Below are 18,200 nucleotides of genomic sequence, written 5' to 3'. Positions count from 1 at the left end.
ATAGGTAAGTTATTTTTGAAATGAGCCTTTACTGATTTACCATTGCTTTACAGTACCATATAGGCTTAGGTAGAGTGTACGCTTTGATGTGCGTGTTAAGACATCCCACACTCACCACAAAAATTCTGGTAGCATCTTCTATCAAGTTAGCACATCTAGGGCCCTCCCTGTTGGTACATGGGGTTAAAGCACAGCACTGTGAAGGGAGGTGATCCACATGGGGTAGCAGACTTCTCCTCTCTTCCCTGCTTCTCTTCTCAGCAGTGGTACTTCCTTGAGCTATCTGGTATGCTCCCCACTCTGTCTCTGGTGAATCCTCTCATCACTCCTGCTCCTCTGACCTGTACCCCAGTTCTGTATACATAAATCCTTAAAAAAAAAGTTATTCCATCTACCTTGTGCACCTTCCTCTCACCCATTCCACCACATCCCCGTCCCCTCTTGTAACTACCATATAAAACCGAGTCATTTTTACTGTTTTTATTGATTCATTTGCTTCATTTATTTGTTGCCCACATGATTGAAATTGTCCAGTAATTGTCTCCCGCTTTCTGATATATTTAGCTTAGTATAATCGCCTTCAATTTTCATTCACGTTGTTATAATAACAAGATTTCATCTTTATGAACTGAGTAACATTCCATTGTGTGTGTGTGGAGGTGTGTGTGTATCATTTTCTCTTTATCGAATTGTCCATAATGGGCCTTTAAGTTATTCTGAAGTCTTGGCTGTGGTGAATAATGCTTCTATAAACATAGAGCACACATATCTTTTCAAGTATGTATTTTCATTTTATTTGTATAAATACATGTAGTGATATTGTTGGATAATGTGGTATTTCTGTTTTTTTTTTTAAGGTATTTCTATTATTTGCATAGATGTACCAATTTATATTTCCACCAACAGTGTACAATAATTCCTTTTCTCAACACCAACACCAAATATATTTTAAAAGTCATTACCTAAATCACATATTATGCAGGCAACCAATCTAAAACTTTCTGAAATCATTTCCTTTAGTACAAAGCTCTGTTCTTAAAAGTACTTTCTTCATGATAGTATTACATCAGGGTAGGATTTAATGACTTTCAACTATAAGTGTATATTTAGCTGCAAGCACCCATACATATTATAAATTGGTAAATAGTTAATTTTTTATTATTGTGACTATGACTGAAACGTATTTTTTATTAGTTTGTATTATTATTTGTATGTTAGAAGAATAAATTTCCCCCTTCAGGGTCTTATTGCCATACTAAACCCACCATAAAAATACTCACAGTCTACCACCATTGTCAATTGTGCATCTTCCCCCACTTCATTCTTGGCCTTTTGCTTCCCCCTACCCCTTTGAATTATCCCAGTTCTATAGTCAGCTTTCTAGTGTTAGTTTGGGTTTATCTGACCCTTTGTTTGGTTTCTTTGTATTCTACATATAAGTGACACCATGTGCTATTTGTCTTTCTTCTTATAATTTATCTCACTTAGCATAATCTCCAGTTCCATCCATGTTGCCACAAATGGTAGGAGTTTATCCATTGTGTATTAATCACATCTTCTTAATTCATTCATCTCTTGTTGGGCTTTTAGATGGTTTCCATTGTTTGGCTATTGCAAATAATGTTGCAGTGAACATGGGAGTTCATGTTGTCTTTATATTATCATTTTTGTATTTTGAGGGTAGATAACTAGTAATGGAATTTCTGAATCTTGTGGGAGATCTGTTTTAATATTTCAGGAAACTTCCACACTGTTTTTCATAAGAGTTGAACCAGTCTACATTTCCACCAAGAGCTCAGAAAGGTTTCTTTGTCTTCACATCCTTGCCAGCACTTGTTGTTACTGGTCTTTTTAATATGGGTCATTCTTCTAGAATAACTGATTTTTTTAAGAGAAGTTTATTCTATTTCTAACATTTTGACAAAAGAACTCTTAGCACCAGCATTTCTGGAAGCAAATGTAATATAAAAGGAATAACTTCATAAGTTCATATACTAGAATCCCTGGACTTACTATAAGCAATTTTTTACAGCAAATGAGAGGTATCATTTTATTTATTTATTTTTTGGGGAAAATATTGCTTTTCCTTTTTCATTAATGTAATATAAAAGGAATAACTTCATAAGTTCATATACTGGAATCTCTGGACTTACTATAAGCAATGTTTTACAGCAAATGAGAGGTATCATTTTATTTATTTATTTTTTTGGGAAAATATTTCTTTTCCTTTTTCATTAATGTAATATAAAAGGAATAACTTCATAAGTTCATATACTGGAATCCGTGGACTTACTATAAGCAATGTTTTACAGCAAATGAGAGGTATCATTTTATTTATTTATTTTTTGAAAATATTGCTTTTCCTTTTTAATTAATATATAGAAAAGGTAAGGTGAGTAACACTTGAAAAATATCATCAGTTGGAGGATCTTTCAAGACAAAAATCCCTATGTCCATCAAAAAGCCATGATTGATATCAGTATGTAGCTGGTACTGCTGTAGATTAATGATTTATAAGTATAGGTGAATTAGACTTGAGAGTTAATAATGGATTGTAGAAATTATAGTATATAGTTAATCTAGGTGAAATGGAACAAACCTATCAAGGGAAATATGTGGTTTCTATGGTGGACACTAATGAAGAGTTAATTGCTGCTCCTATCCCTTAGGATGCCAAAAATAACTATAGATATTGCCTGTAATGAGTCTGGGAATATGAATTGATATTTCAAAGTATGGTGATTTTTTTTAAGATTTATTTATTTATTCATACAGAACTGGGGTACAGGCCAGAGATATGGAGGGTGAGAGGATTCACCAGAGACAGAGCGGGGAGCAGAACAGGCAGATGGATGAAGTACAACTGCTGAGGGGAGCAGCGGGCGGGTCAGGAGAGGTCTATCATGTTATGTGGTCACCTCCGGGGCAGACAGGGATCGAACTCATGCAGAAGTGGCTTTAGTTTCTTAGTGTTATGCTTTAATCCGCTGCGCCACCAGGGAGGGCCCTGCAAAGTATGGTGATTTTTTAAAGTATTTTGGATTCCAGATTAGACAGAAATACGTTATGGTCTAGGAAAACCTTGGCATGAATATTTTAACAGTTCATTAATTTTAGATCACAAGGCCATTCAAATTGACTTTGTTAACCGGTATTGACAGATGGTACTCATCTTTAACTCAAATAGGAAAAAGAATAATTTTCTGTTGAGACTGAACACATTTATCTTATGGTAGAGAAGAGAGAGGGAGATGGCTTCTGCAATCTCCTACAGTATTGGCATTGGCAACTATTTCATTTGCTTCAGTAATTCTTTGCCTACATATAATGTACAGAGATCCTGAACTTGCATACTTTTCCCCACATTAATTGTGAAGTAGTGACTTAAAATGTTAGCAGGTGACCAAGGGGTATACACAGCATACCCTTCAAAACTCTTAAGGGGTGCGTACTCTGTATAAGGTACAGCCTTCTGCATCATGCACAAAAAAGAAAGCATGCTGTTAGTGTGAAACAATTTTTAATAGAATTGGCTTGTAGAAAAAGGGTGGGGTGGGGGAGAGAATGGAAGAGAGAGAAATTTTCAATAAAACTCAGAAAACTGCCCATCTCTACATGAGCAAATGCCCGGCCACACAGGCTTGGGCTGAGACCAGAATACTTGCCCCAAATCTAAGGTACCTACTCGTAGGAAAACACAAAAAAGGAGTTAGGGAGATCTCAGAGAACTGTACAAAAGGAGAGACTCAAAATTCCAAGTATGTCATCTAAATATTCCATAAGGATGGAACTGTAAACTCATCCAACCACCATGGAAAGTTGTGTGGGGGGGGCTCAAGGTACTAAAAATAGATCTATTATATTGCCCAGCAATTCCACTCCTTGGAATCTACCCAAGGGATACAAAATTATTAATCAAAAGGAAACCTGCATTCCTATGTTTATTGCACTAGGTACAAAAGCTAAAATATGGAAACAGCCTAAATGTCCAAAATCATGAGTGGATCAAAAAGAGGTGGTATATATACACATGGAATACTACTCAGCAACCAAAAGTAGATAAACTCATGCCATTTGCAGGAACATGGATGGAGCTAGAGGGGTTTATGTTCAGTGAAATAAGTCAAGAGGGTAAAAGAAAAAATATCAGATGATTTCACTTAGAAGCAGTGTATATGGAAACCAAGTAAAGGTTAGGAAAAGAAAAATAAAAGAGAGAGAGAGAGAGAGACAAAACTAGCAGTATAAGTTGGAGACGTATAGCAGGCAAGGGGAGGGAGAGGAATCAAAACAGGAGGAAGGGAAAAGCATATCAGACCATGGTGATGGTTCCTGGGTGACTTGGTTTTAGGAATTTATGGTTGTTACACCTGGAAGGAAAAATCAAACAATATACCAGAAGGTCATTATCTCTGGCAAAGTCCAGGAACAGTCCTCTCACATATTTCTCACCCATAAAGCACTTCAAAGTATCTCCTCCACATATATCCTCTAGGTATCTCTCTGCAGTGTGTCTCCCAATTGCTTTTCAAGTGTCTCCTTCCCTCCTTTATTCCACCGTGATCTATATACACACCTTGATCCTTCTCAGCTGCTTTTCATTCAGGGAGGGCATCCTGGGACTTGTAATCCAAGATGGCGCCACGTAAATGGGGGTTCACTGTGCTTTGGTGACATACTTGGTGCCCCTCTGGCTTGCATAGGAATGTGTTCCATAACAAAATTACAGGATTAATGACTAACTGTATTCTTGATTCCTCTAGTTCAAAGAGTATATAAAAATTAAATGCAATTTTCAGTTTATTGGGATAATCAGTTTCTAGAGGAAAAGATATTTCCCTAATTTTAAGGTATTTTCCTTCTAAATCTAGAAAGTTTTTAAAATATATTTCCTTGCCTAGCATTTAGCCCAAAGTCTAGTATATTCCTGATCTTATTTATAATCAGTCTTTGTTCTAAACTGGAAGGGAATTATGCACCATGAAAACATCAGAGGAATCTTCCTCCCTTGTACCATTTAATTTCTTTCATTATACCTCAGAATACTTTATAGTAAATGTTAAAGACTGTTTTTATACTAGCTATTTGCTAATGTAGATTTTTCCAGGAGATTTAATTTTAAGAGGTAGTAACGAACTGATACTGAGGATCCAAGCAATGGTTAATATCTTCATCCACAAAGATATAAAATATACATGATAAATGTGAGACTGAAAAAATAGTTGGAAAGCAATATAATTTTAACATATATAATGATTAGCAGTACTAGGAAATTCAGAAATACAATCAATGTAAGTAATGTTTTTGAACCAAATTAGAAAAAGAAATTATCAAAAGATAAACCAGCATTCACACTATAAATTGTCACATTTATTCCTTGCTAGTAGATATACAGCTTGTGAAAAGCAGTCTCACAATGAGAACCTCGAAATAATCTTGCCCTTAGACCCACTTCTAGGAATTTATTCAGATACTATAATTAGAGGTTAGCCCAAATAATTACATTTAAGAATGTTCTCACTCTGTAATTTGTGAAAGGGTGGGAGAGCAATGCAGTTAAATGTTTAAGAGTAAAAGATGAAGTAAAAGTAGTAATGCTTTCAAACAGGTTGTGTAGAAAATAATCACCAAGCTATTTAAAGATGATTGGAAATAATCACTGTGTAATTATGTAATAAGAAGATGGTTATAAAAAGCAACATGTGCAGTTTGAAGCCAATTCTATAAAAATATAGCTCTTTCTCATAGGTAAAATGCTTTGAATGAAATATAATGCTATTATGCCTATCACTAGATAAAAAATTCAAATATCATAAAACTTATTTCATACATTCTTAAATTTAAATCATGTGTTAGTGTAGTATTACCCCATCTTAAAACCTCACAAACTGAGTTTGGATTTGAAATAACGTGGTTCTGTTTCCCCAAAAAAAAATTTTTCCTCTTTGCTACTCTTGAAAGACCAGAGCAATGTAGGACTTCACCTTACTAGGATTTGTTTAATTCTTATGATAATTCAATGACAGCCAGTGGCAGTAGTAATCTTAATATACCAACAAAGAACACAAGAGAGAAGTTTCCGCATCCATCTCTGAACTAGGCAGCAATAGAACTCGATTGGACCATGTCTGACTCCAGAATCCTATGCTTTTCTGACTCCACTTCAATAACTAACTGTGAGATGTAATTAATTATCACATACTAAACACTGAAGACAAATAGCAACTTTGCGTTTTGATAATTGCATGGCCTACAACATGCCTAGATTGATAAATGTAGAATTTACTCTTGTATGAAACTACTAAGTAAAAAGATAACAAGGGTTTATTGAAAGCTTAATATTATAATACTCAACAAAAATGATCACAAGGGAGATGCATATTCTGTGGTATTAATAATTCATTATAAAATTATTAATTATAAAAAGTGCATATTATATGGCATTGATATAATAATTAATTTTAAGTAATTATAAAAAGTTATAATGGGTGGGCTAAATATGAACTAATAATGCCATCTAATAATGCCACATAAGGCATGTGGGAAATCAAAAACACCAAAAACCAACAAACCAACCTTGTACTGCCCCCACCCCTGTTCACAGAAAATTCCCTACAACTGCCAGAGGCTGTGTTTAGAGTAGAAGACTAGGATCTCAGGACATGGACATATTCAGGATGAGAACAGTTTTAGGAGGTGATGAATTTATTACAATAAATGTCTTTATTGCCTTCAAAGACTATGCAGATGAAAAAAAATATGTTTGTTTAGGAAGTCTTGTTTTATATCCAGTACAAAGAAACAAAATACCACAGATATTTTCTCGAGATCTCCTGGCCCTAATGTTAGTAAATTGACACAGAGGAGGTCTCCTGAATTCTTGGTTTATTGATTTTTCCCCAAGAGTACTTAAGTGCTCAGATTGGAGATCTATCCCTAACCCTCCCTGAGGACTCCAGTTCTAAAATGAGAGCTGTGATAACTTGCCTGCAGTAGTTTTACAAACTTTTATGGAAAGTGAAATTAAATTCAATATATTAATGTATGGGTATAGCAGTTATGGTTCAGGTAATTGTTCTACTTGTTATTTATACATTTGATCAGTGATAGGTGCACATCAAACCATTTCGAAATGAAGGCAGCCAGAGGAGTCAGATCAAAAATAATGTCATTAAAAGTCAATCTCCCTCATTAATTTCCTACCTCCAGACCTGCCAGGTTATTTGTGTATCAAAGATACGGTGGCTTGCAAGTTTGAACATTAATATTAAACAATTGCAAGTAAGATTCATTAAGGACCTTTGAAGGATTTTGATGAGAATCATTATTTTACGCTGAGAACTGTTCTAAAAAATTAGGGTCTTTTTTGACCTATGTATGTAGGTGGATGGCTAAGTGACTTCCCTGCTATCACACAACTCAGTAACAGTGGGCAGCTGTGATAGGGAGACCACATTATGCAGCACTGTGAGTTGGTTCACAGAATGTGTGTACCAGGAATTGTAAAAGACGCAAGGCAAGAATGAGACCATGTTTGAATTGTTGGAAAGGACTTTTATTGTACTTTAGGCATCAAGAGCATTGTACTTTCCTAGTTGTTCTATGCATAAAAAGGACTGATAAAATCGAGGCTCTATGATAAATGCTGGCAAAAAGGAAGATATTCACCCTGGGCCCTCCCTGGTGGCGCAGCGGGTTAAAGCACAACACTAAGAAGCTAAAGCCACTTCAGTATGAGTTCGATTCCTGCCCAGGAGGTGATCCTCATAGTGCAGCAGACCTCTCCTGACCCGTCCACTCTTCCCCTCAGCAGTGTACTTCGTCAGTCTGCATGTTCTGCTCCCTACTCTATCTCTGGTGAATCCTCTCACTGCCCCTGAACCTCTGGCCTGTACCCTAGCTCTATGCATAAAATAAATAAATCTTAAAAAAAAAAAAAGATATTCACCCTTTCCTCCTGCTCACAGTCCTTTACCTGTCCATATTATTTTTGTCCCCCACAAGGCCATGCAGCTTCTAATCCCCACTGAATACATCCATCTAACTATGATTATTTTGAGTAGCTATCAGTGTTTTCAAAGGCAAAAAAATTATTAGAAATAATAATGCACTGTTGTATTTCTGAAATAGTTACCGATGCTTGTGGAGTTAAAAAACTTTGTTGTTCACTTCTTCACAAAGCAGCATTTCAATGAGGCTTCTATTTATGGAAACCTATATGATTTTATTAATCCCTGATGCCACAGGAAATGAAAACACACATATTACACCAATCTATCGCGTGATGTTTATGGTTTCAGACAACTGTGTGAAGTTGAAATTTCCTATTTCATGAATTGGAAAATCAGATTTAAACATGCTGATTAATTCAAGGCCATATCCATTAACTTTTTTTAGTTCAGTGTCTTTTAGTCCCTATCACAAGCTGTCCTGTGGAGGCTTTCTTGCCAGAAATAAATGTAATCCTGTTACATCTTATCATGTGAATGTTAACCACAGGAGGGCAAAAGCATTCCATTTTATTTAGTTTCTTATTTTTACATAATAGTTACTTTTACTGCTTTCAGATTACATACAGTCAGTTCATTACCTGCAACTCAGACTAACAGGATGCAATGTCAGTTTAACAGATGCAGGATTTTTCAGAAACCACAAAGATTTCTTTTGTACCTTTCTTTAGTGAATAAGAAAATGTAGTGATTTCCTTGAAAAACTGAAGAAAAAAAAAACCAGGGGGAATCCTGGTGAATCCTACAAAACTCCCAAAAAAACGTATGCATGGCTCATCAATAAAGAAGTTAGTTTTGTTTTTCAGACTATTATTCAGACTGAAATTCACCTCCCACCTTTTATGCTAATCTGCCCAATTCATTCTAATAACATAAGAATGTGCAATAGATTATTAAAAATTGACAGTAAAATCATTAAAATGTCACTGACATTATATGACTAAATGTCACTTAGGTGAATCATACACAGAGATTCTATTAACCAATGACACTGAAAGTCCCGGCTCCCCACCCAACCCCATAACACCCCCCTAAATCAAATTAATAATAAAAAAAAATACAGAAGTTCTTATCAAGAGAGGCGTTGCTTTTTTAAAAAATCATTATTCAGACCCAGGCATTTAAAGAGTTTAAAAACCCTGCAGTCAAATGCTTTGTGCAGCATTCAATATGTAACACTCTAGCTAATGGAAAAAAGCAGGCGGTGGCAGGGAGAACTTACTGTTATCAAGCTGAAGAGTGCTTTAAAGAAGATTGTCATTTGAAACTCTGTTGTCAGCAATGAAGGATTACAAATGCCGCTGAACCCAGAATTCTGACTGTGGTATGTTGAAAAGTACATCAATCTAAGAACTATATATCACTTTAATGTTTTCTTAAAAATATGTAGATAAGCCAATGAAAGATAATTTATATTAATTCCAGAATTATGATGAATATATTATCTTTTATTTCAAAATATTAGAAGTATATTTAAAAATAGGAAGTAGTATGATTGAAATTGTTATTTTTTTTAAGCATCGGTGTATATCTTGCATGGAAAACAAATGCTGCCTCTGAAGGTTTGACTATTTTTATATGTATTTGATATGATTGTTTCCATTGCAATTGAAATTGATTTTATTTTAAAATCAATTCTTAATTCAAAAATACATAAAATCTAATTACTTGTAAAGATAAATTTTAATTATTTTTAATATTTTAAGAAACTACTCTTATACAATATATTTTAGTAAATAATGTTGCAGTTAGAAAATCTCATTAACAATTGAAATTAAACAAGTATGTATCATAGCATTCGATGTTAAGTGACACAACTATGACGTTCACTTGTTATGTAAACAAGAGAACAACATAATTTTCAATCTACTGTATTTACTTTCTCATGGTTTAAAGGTGGTGAGGAAATCAATTGTGTCCCATTCTGAAGAATTTATTTCCACTTTTGTATTTTAAAGGGTCAACTGTTTCAACTTGGATATCAGGGGTTCAATTTTTAAATGTAGATTCAAGGTTAGATTACAGAAAATGGATAATACTGGTTGTCAATTCATTCGCTATCCTATAGCCAGGAAATGGTTCATTTCTTTAAGAAATAGACTATTTAAAAGATTCCATGTCATATTTAAAATATAAAAATCATTGACCAAGGAAGGTATAATTAAATATCTTTTCTATAAATTGCTTCTACTAGGAGAATATTTTAAAACTTAGATATTAAAATATACATATATTTATTTATTTATTGAGAGCCCAGACTATACCACTTAGAAAATTTTGGCACTTGGTTTTCATTAGAAATGTAAAGAATCATTCATTTAAAATAAATAAAAGTGGGTTTTAACATAAATAAATGTTAGTTTAAGAAGCAGTATTAAAGCATAATGCCTTGTTACTTTATGACAACCCAATCGATACTTTCTCTCTTCCCTTTAGTTCTTTTTTAACTTTTTAAAAGAGTATTTACACAGACTTGACAATTTTTATTATTGTACATGGATTACACCTTAGTACATGGTATTCAGAGTCAAATTTTATCTAGTTACTTAGCATAAATAACAGGTCTTTTGGATCCCATCCAAAGCCTCAGCTTCAATGATTAATGTTTGTTCTATCTACTCCTACCCCCATGGATATTGTGTTGCTCAATGAACTAATTCTATTGCTTAAGTAAGTCCAGATGTGATAAAGTACAGATTCCCCTTTAAATACGATAACTAAAATCACTGGTAAAAATTTGTCTTAAAGGCAAATTATCCAGACCAACTGTTTGAACTGTCTGGAAAAAAGTAGAAAAATACTTTTTTTTCCCATAGTTACACCTAAGTTTAACTGAATTAATGCTCAGTAATTTTAACTGAATTAACATTTTGTTAAAAAGCTCTTTCTAATAGCTTTATAGGACTCTTGAGAGCAGAGTACAAGCTACATGCTTACACTAAATATTCATAGGAAATATATATTACTGTCTCAGAGCAAACTTATAGGCAGAACTATCACTAATGATTAGATCAAAAAATTTATTTTTTCTGTACTTGTTTCCTCAATAAATGAAATATTACATTCAGTGATATTTATGGGTCAAATCTCACATTCTAAGAAATATCATCTGTTGCAACTTATAAACAAAATACTTGCCATTTCTTTTTCAAAACAGATACCATACAACAGTGGTTATCAAACTGGTAGCATGAAAATAACCTAAAGACTTATTAGAACAGATGGCCAGACTCTACGGACCCTCTGTCTGCCTAGAACACCTGGTAACAGCAATTCCATTTGAGGCCTGAGAATGGGCATATACAACTAGTTCTGAGTTGATGTTGATGCTGCACATTTGAGAGCCACTGCTTTTAATCTCCCCTTAAAATTGTCAGTATCTATGCATTTGGGGGGCCTGCCAAGTGGCTGACTCTGTACAATGTGTGCATATGCTTTGATGGGCAAAAGTGGCAAAGTCCCTATCTTTGCACTAGATGTAGTGTAAAGAAGGAATTAGGAAATAAATTAATTAATTAACACATAAAAATCGATGGATGAGTTATCATTAGGAGGTGAAGAGTAGTGAAAGGGGAGCTACTCTGACCAGGGAAGGAAGCAACCACTCAGAAGGAATTGAACACGAGCACTGAATCATCAGAAGATAATGGGAGGAAGGCATGAAAGAAAGAGAAGGAAGAGTGTCCTCTATGTGTGCCTCAGGGTGGGAGAGAATTTGGTGTATTTAAGAAACTGATATGTGGCCTGTGTGGCAGGAACACAGAGACTGAACACCAGGATGACCGAAATGAAAGGAGAGAGAGAGGTAAGCAAGCTCACTATTGCAGGGGGCCTGTATGGGGGAGTCTGGATTTTATTCTGAGTTTAAAGGGCTTTGAATAGATTTTTGTTTTCAAAAATCACTCTACTGGACGGTGGGGAACAGTGGTGAAAATGAAGGTGATTTTAATGCATGACAGCCAAGAGATGAGGTTGGGTAAACCAGGAGTGGTTCAGTTGAGGGGTAGAAGTCAGTTTCCAACATCAAAATGCAAAGGCTTCTTAGATATATTATCACAAAGGTGTCAGTTATTAAAAAATTACAGGAAGATTGATTAAAATGACTTTGGAATATGTCAGGAAATGAAAAAAGTATCAGATTAAAAAGCAAAGTTATTTAGTGTGTATGTTAAACCAATTACAGCAGTAGGATTTTAGGTGGGTTTTGTTCCCTTTGTTTTTTAATGCAATATAAAATGCACATTATCATGAATTTTCTAAATTTGAATATTTCATTGAAAAGAAAAAACTATGCATAAGTCACAAAATGAATGATTGAGTCATTCTTGTGAGTGTGTATCTATGTGGGCATGCATATACACTACAAAGTATAATAGATACAAACTATGGTTCCTGTCCTCAAAAATTTGTTACGAGGGAGGATAGCAATAGAGACATAAAAACAAAGGTTCTCAAATGTAGGGTGCATAAGATTTATCTCTTATGTATGTTCGTTGACAGCCCTTCCAGGGAGCTTGCGCCTTTCACATTGCACCCCTCAGTATGTCTTAAATACACTATTGATTTTCCATAGTTCGTACCTTGGTATGTGGAGTTACCTCTATTTAGGAATGCTCGCAGTCTTCCTTCTTTTCATTGTGTAGGAATCAAATACCATATCATTTTTAAGGCTACAATTTTTAAGCAACTTTGGGGTAATAACGAAACTGAATGGAGGTACAGAAATTTCCTGGGTGTCTTTCACTCCCACATTTGCCTGACGCCCCCCATTATCAACATCACTCACCAGAATAGTACTTTCTCCCACCAGAATGAACTACATTGCTGAAAGTCCATAGTATACTTTAGGATTTACACTTAATATTGTATATTCTATGGGTATGAACAAATGCATAATGACATAGCTATTATTTCTTTGTAGAGCTAAGTAATATTCCATTGCTTGAATGTAGCAGTAAGTTTTGGCAATTAAGAATAAATGGCTAGATATCATTTTGTGAGGTTTTTGTACAGATAGGTTTTCAACTCATTTGGGTAAATACTAAAAAACCAAAATGGCTACATTAGGTGGTCAGAATATATTTAGTTTTATAAGAAACCCCCAAACTATCTGCCAAGCTAGCTTTGTATCATTTTATGTTCCCATGTATGAGAGTTTCTGTAGCTTTACAAACAACCAGCCTGTGTTGGTGTTAGTGTTACAGTTTGGTCTCTCCAATACAAGTATCGTGTATCTTACTATCTTTCTTTTTTTAATTTGCACTTCCCTGATTTCAGTTGATGTGAAATGTATTTTCATGTGCTTATTTGCCATCTGTATATATTATTTGGTGAGGTATCTGTTAAAGTGTTCTGCCCATCTGTTTGTTTTCTGTTGAATTTTAAGATTTCTCAGTATATTTTGAATAGCCATCCTTTATCAGATGTCTTTTTCAAATATTTTCCCCCGTTCTGTGACATTTCTTTTAAGTCTCTTGATACTGTCTTTTCTAGAGCTTCCTTTTAACAAAGTTCACCTATTCTTTTATGAACCTTGTCTTTAATTTTGTACCTAAAACAGGTAGCATTGTACCCAAAGGTCATTTAGATTTTTCTCCTGTTACCTTCTAGAAGTTTTATAGTTTTGCATTTTATGTTTAGGTCTTTAATCCATTTGTGAAGGGCATGAGGTCTGTATATAGATTGATTTTGGGGTTTTGTTTTGCTTTTGGATGTCTATTGTTCTGATGCCATTCATTAAAGGTAATACATTACTTCTGAATAAAGATATTTTCTCTTTCATTGGGCAGTTATTTTATCTTTGCTCTGCAAGCCTTGTACACAACCTGCTATTACACAAATTCAACAAATTGTTTATTACCTGCTTTCCTATCTGTGTAACTGATAGAATTATTCTTTTTAAAGAATGGGTACATGGGTTATTTTTCTTTAAAATTGCATAAGCACCTTTCACAGTGTCTGACTCATAATAGAAAATCACGACCAACTTGTTAAGTGAGTAAACATGACAGTTTTAAGTAGAATAGAACATGGCCTTCAAGTGTTAAAGTAAGGTTTATGGAAAAGAAGGGAATTTATAGATAAGAACCTTCTCCTTTTTGAGCATTTTACTTCTAGGTATTTGTGTTAATAAAATAACCAGAGAATTTAAAAGAGATATATGTACAGGGAGATTCATTGCTTCATTATGAGTCATAGCAATGGATAGTTTAGCAAAATGAGCCAAAATATCCATCAGTAGAAGATAAATAAGTAATGATCTAATCTTAAAACCTAATATTATTCAGCTATTTAAAATTGCAGTAGGACATAGCCAGCCTGCACACTAATCCTCAGGTAGGCAGATGGTATAGTAAATAAAATATGGAACATAAAATAATGGTATTCCCCATGTGGGTTCTGGAATCACCTGAGTCAGTAGATCTCCTCTATACAAGCTGCTGAAACCACTAGACTTTTGACTTTCTAGTCTTCCCTAGAAAGCTGAAAAAGTTTAGAACTCCAGTGTCATGGGACTTTGATCACATAGTCTCTGTAGTGAAACAAGAGAACATAACCCATGACTCTCATTTAGTACACAGTTTCGTTTTCTACCAACTTAAATGAAACGAGATAAAATGTCATGTATTCATAAAAAAATGTATAGTAGGCCTTTTCTTACTTGAATGTATAGTAGGCCTTTTCTTACTTCCTTTATGATTCTCTACCCATAGAATTCTTCCCTTCAGAATTTTCTGTCCTCTTGGCCTATAACAAATATTGTGACAGATGAGATCTCAATCTGAATTTTACTCTGAAATATTCTTGCAGAACTGTAGTAATGATTCTTGCCCTCCCTTGCCCTGGTCCAGCTATAGGGGGAAAGAATGAGACAAAGAGAAAAACAAGGAAAACAAAACCAGAATTAAGACAGAGCTTGAAAATGGAAGAGTAGAGAGTCTGAGAATTCAGATCACTTGCATTTGAATCTCCAAAACCAAGTGTTCATGAAACTAACTAGCTTTGTTCCTGGATTTTTTAGAAGTAGAAAGATGAACAGTTTTTGGTGTATAAAGAGAAAAATCTTTTATGATTAGAGGAACTTACCCTTGTTTGGTGCACTAGATTAATCAAGAATTTAGAGTCTGATTAACATAGATATACATGGTTGAGTAGGTAATTATGGCACTATGTATAAAATTCTGCTTTATGTGTTACCTATTATATATCACATATAATTATAACATCCATACACACACACACATAGTCACATCTGTAGTGAAGAGGAGAAAGAGCTCTGAACTTGCAATAGCAGTGATCTCAGAGCTGTTTTGGGGGGGAATACTTTCTCTTAATTTTGTATCAATCATGTATTGCAAAAACAAAAACAGAAAAATCTTCAAGGCAAGTTGAAAGTCCTGTTCTTAGGAATAGAGGAAGAGTTAGGCAATTGGACGAGCAGCAGTCTGTGGGATCACGTGTGTGCAGAGGCCAAGGCGTGAGGCACACCTGTTTGTATTCTGCCTCATATGGAGAAGTGTACTGTGGAAAGACTGCAGGGATGAGGGTAATGTGTGTTTATGAAACATGTCTTCTCAGGAGTCTCTGTTGCCTCAGACTAATAATTGTAAACCTCTGTGACCTGCTGCAGAATTAGAAAACACTGTCACAGGCACAGCTGGGTTAGAGTCAGTCCACTGAACAGCTGCTGAGGAGACTAAAACATCATTAAAACAGATTGGATTTGCCTCTTAACTCAGCCTCTGTGTAACCCCTTACATAAGCGACAGAATGGACCTTTCAGTTTACATAATAACCCTCTCAGTTTGATTCCAAAGGGAACATATGGCATTGAAGACCATTTGTCTACGAAGCATAAAATATCAGGGTGTTGGTATTTTATATATTCCATAAAGTAGTAAGTGAAAATAAAAATTGAAAATAATAACAGTAATCATAAGTTAATTGACAATGTGTACAGAGCACATGAGAAATACATGATCTTACATCTTTTTACAATTATAAAACTTTCAATATAAGGTAATAATGAAGCTTTTGGATTTAGAACACATGGATTTGGATTCACTTACATGCCTCTTTGCAATAAGTGGTGAGGCCCTCCCTGGTGGTGCAGCGGGTTAAAGCACAGCATTAAGAAGCTAAAGCCACTTCCGCATGAGTTTGATCCCCGCCTGTCCTGGAGGTGACCACATGACTCAACAGACCTCTCCTGACCTGCCCGCTGCTCCCTCAGCAGTGTACTTCGTTGATCTGCCTGTTCTGCTCCCCGCTCTGTCTTTGGTGAATCCTCTCACCCTCCACATCTCTGGCCTGTACCCCAGTTCTGTATGAATAAATAAATAAATCTTTTAAAAAAAAAAAAAGAAAGAAAGAAGTGGTGAAGGAGCAATGCCAACCCATAACCACATGGGTTATGTGTAAGGAATCAATGAGTGAATATTCATTTTAAAAACTTAGACTAGCCCTGGCATTTGGTAATTTCTCCATAAAGAAAGATTATCCATATTGTTACAAATGAGAAAAAGGTAAATTTGAAAGGTTTACTATATAAAAGAAGAGCTATAGGAAGTGGTAAAGCTGGTCTTATCCCTGACTGGGTTTATTCTGGCCAGAAAAATTGGGTAAACATTGGGATTAGTTGGCGGCAGGTATCAGAGTAGGTAAGTGCTTACAAGTTTTAAGACTGTGGGGGAAAAACAATCTGGAAGAAGAAATTTGGATAATATAAAACCTCTTGATTTCCTCTACATTGTACGTGAAAAATCTATTTTATTTAGTAATGCTCTTCACAAGTCATGTGAGAGAGAGAGAGGCCCTGAGGAATTAGATATATGCAGTATATATTTTAAACATGGTTGATTGGACCTAGGTTAGAATATGGGGAAGCTTTCTACGTGCAGTACTGTAAAAGATGATGAGTTGTTGTTCTTTTAATCATATCATTTTTTACTACAGTAAAAACTAGTTTAAAATATTATGTATGATTAGGATTATAGATTCACATCACAACAAATGAAAAGTTCTTGAAGGGCTTCAATTAATGTCTTGATTGGATTTGTGTATAAGCTTTATTTTCTAGTATTAGATGGAGATGGGAGGTAGAAAATGAAAAAAAAAATCTGATAAAAGTGGGCTAATTGTAACTGAAAAAGCAAAGAGGGGAAAGAAAATAAGAATCCATTGATGCTCTGAGAAACTTTTAAAAGCCAAATAAATTCTAAACAGCAACATATTAAAAAAAAAATCAACGATTGCCATTACTTATTTAAAATTTGTTCATCTCTCTCTGCCTGTAAGAACCTCTTGACTCATGTGGGGTCCAGGGTGATTATCCTTATGATTTTGTAAATTTCTTACAAATCTGGTCGTTAATCTTTCAACTTCCTATTTAGTTACTATTACTGAGAAGTAAGTTGAATGAAATTTTATATATAGGTCTAAGAAAACTGTCTACTTAAAAATGATCTGATTTCAGATGTTTTTTTATCTACATGGAAGTCATGTATGCCTATAGGTGAGTTTCATCATTATTATTACCTAAGATATATTTAACTCTGTGTGTACATCAACAGAGCAAATATCCTCTAGGAAACATTCACTTATAAAATCACAAAGGGGCTTCAGTGGTGTGAGGAGAGAATGTTCCTAGGAATCCTAAATATTGTTTGGACTGGCATGACTATAACTGACTTTATGGTTTTCTTTGTGGAAATATTTTCAGAAAAGGTGACTATTTGCCACAGAGCTCAAAATATGTGTTTATAGATGTAAATTTTCACCTTAACCCTTCTTAGCTTAGTTATTCTTCCTTCTGTGGGAAGAAAACACTCAGGCTGCTGCCTTCAGGGGATTTGTCATCCTGACTTGAAACCTTAGATTTTAGCAGATGCTGCTAGTATCTTTGACAGTGAGGTAAAATGTTTTTCATTAATGAATGAAAAATAGAAATCTGTGAAACAAAATGGATTCTGGACCAAGGATGAGAATTAGAGAAACTATCATTATGTGGAACCTGGACTTTTAGGATCTGTCATCTTTTTTGTTAAGGCCTTTGACTAGAGCTGTGTCACAACAGACAGTGGGAGCAGATTTTAGCAAAAAGAAAGAAAAAGAAAGAAAGAAAGAAAGAAAGAAAGAAAGAAAGAAAGAAAGAAAGAAAGAAAGAAAGAAAGAAAGAAAGAAAGAAAGAAA

At 34.7% G+C, this 18,200-nt stretch overlaps 1 protein-coding gene across 4 annotated transcripts in view; it reads left to right on the top strand.

Moving 5' to 3' along the window:
- Nucleotides 1–18,200, top strand: part of ANO3 (anoctamin 3) — a 246,431-nt gene that overhangs the window by 124,642 nt on the left and 103,589 nt on the right. The window contains exons 1-2 of one of the 4 annotated variants that reach the window (XM_012725478.1): nucleotides 9,252–9,333; nucleotides 11,765–11,814. The exons of 2 other annotated variants lie outside the window; for them this stretch is intronic. In XM_012725478.1, coding sequence (XP_012580932.1) covers nucleotides 11,788–11,814 — 27 coding nt within the window. In that variant the 5' untranslated portion in view covers nucleotides 9,252–9,333; nucleotides 11,765–11,787. Of the gene's footprint in view, nucleotides 1–9,251; nucleotides 9,334–11,764; nucleotides 11,815–18,200 lie in introns of those variants that run through there. One more of the 4 variants, XM_012725479.1, reaches the window with a different exon arrangement.

The sequence above is a fragment of the Condylura cristata genome, unplaced genomic scaffold, assembly GCF_000260355.1.
Source record: "Condylura cristata isolate star-nosed mole 26May11 unplaced genomic scaffold, ConCri1.0 scaffold00015, whole genome shotgun sequence".
NCBI lineage: Eukaryota > Metazoa > Chordata > Mammalia > Eulipotyphla > Talpidae > Condylura > Condylura cristata.
Note: the sequence above shows the minus strand (reverse complement) of the source record. Positions and strands in the feature narration are given on the sequence as shown.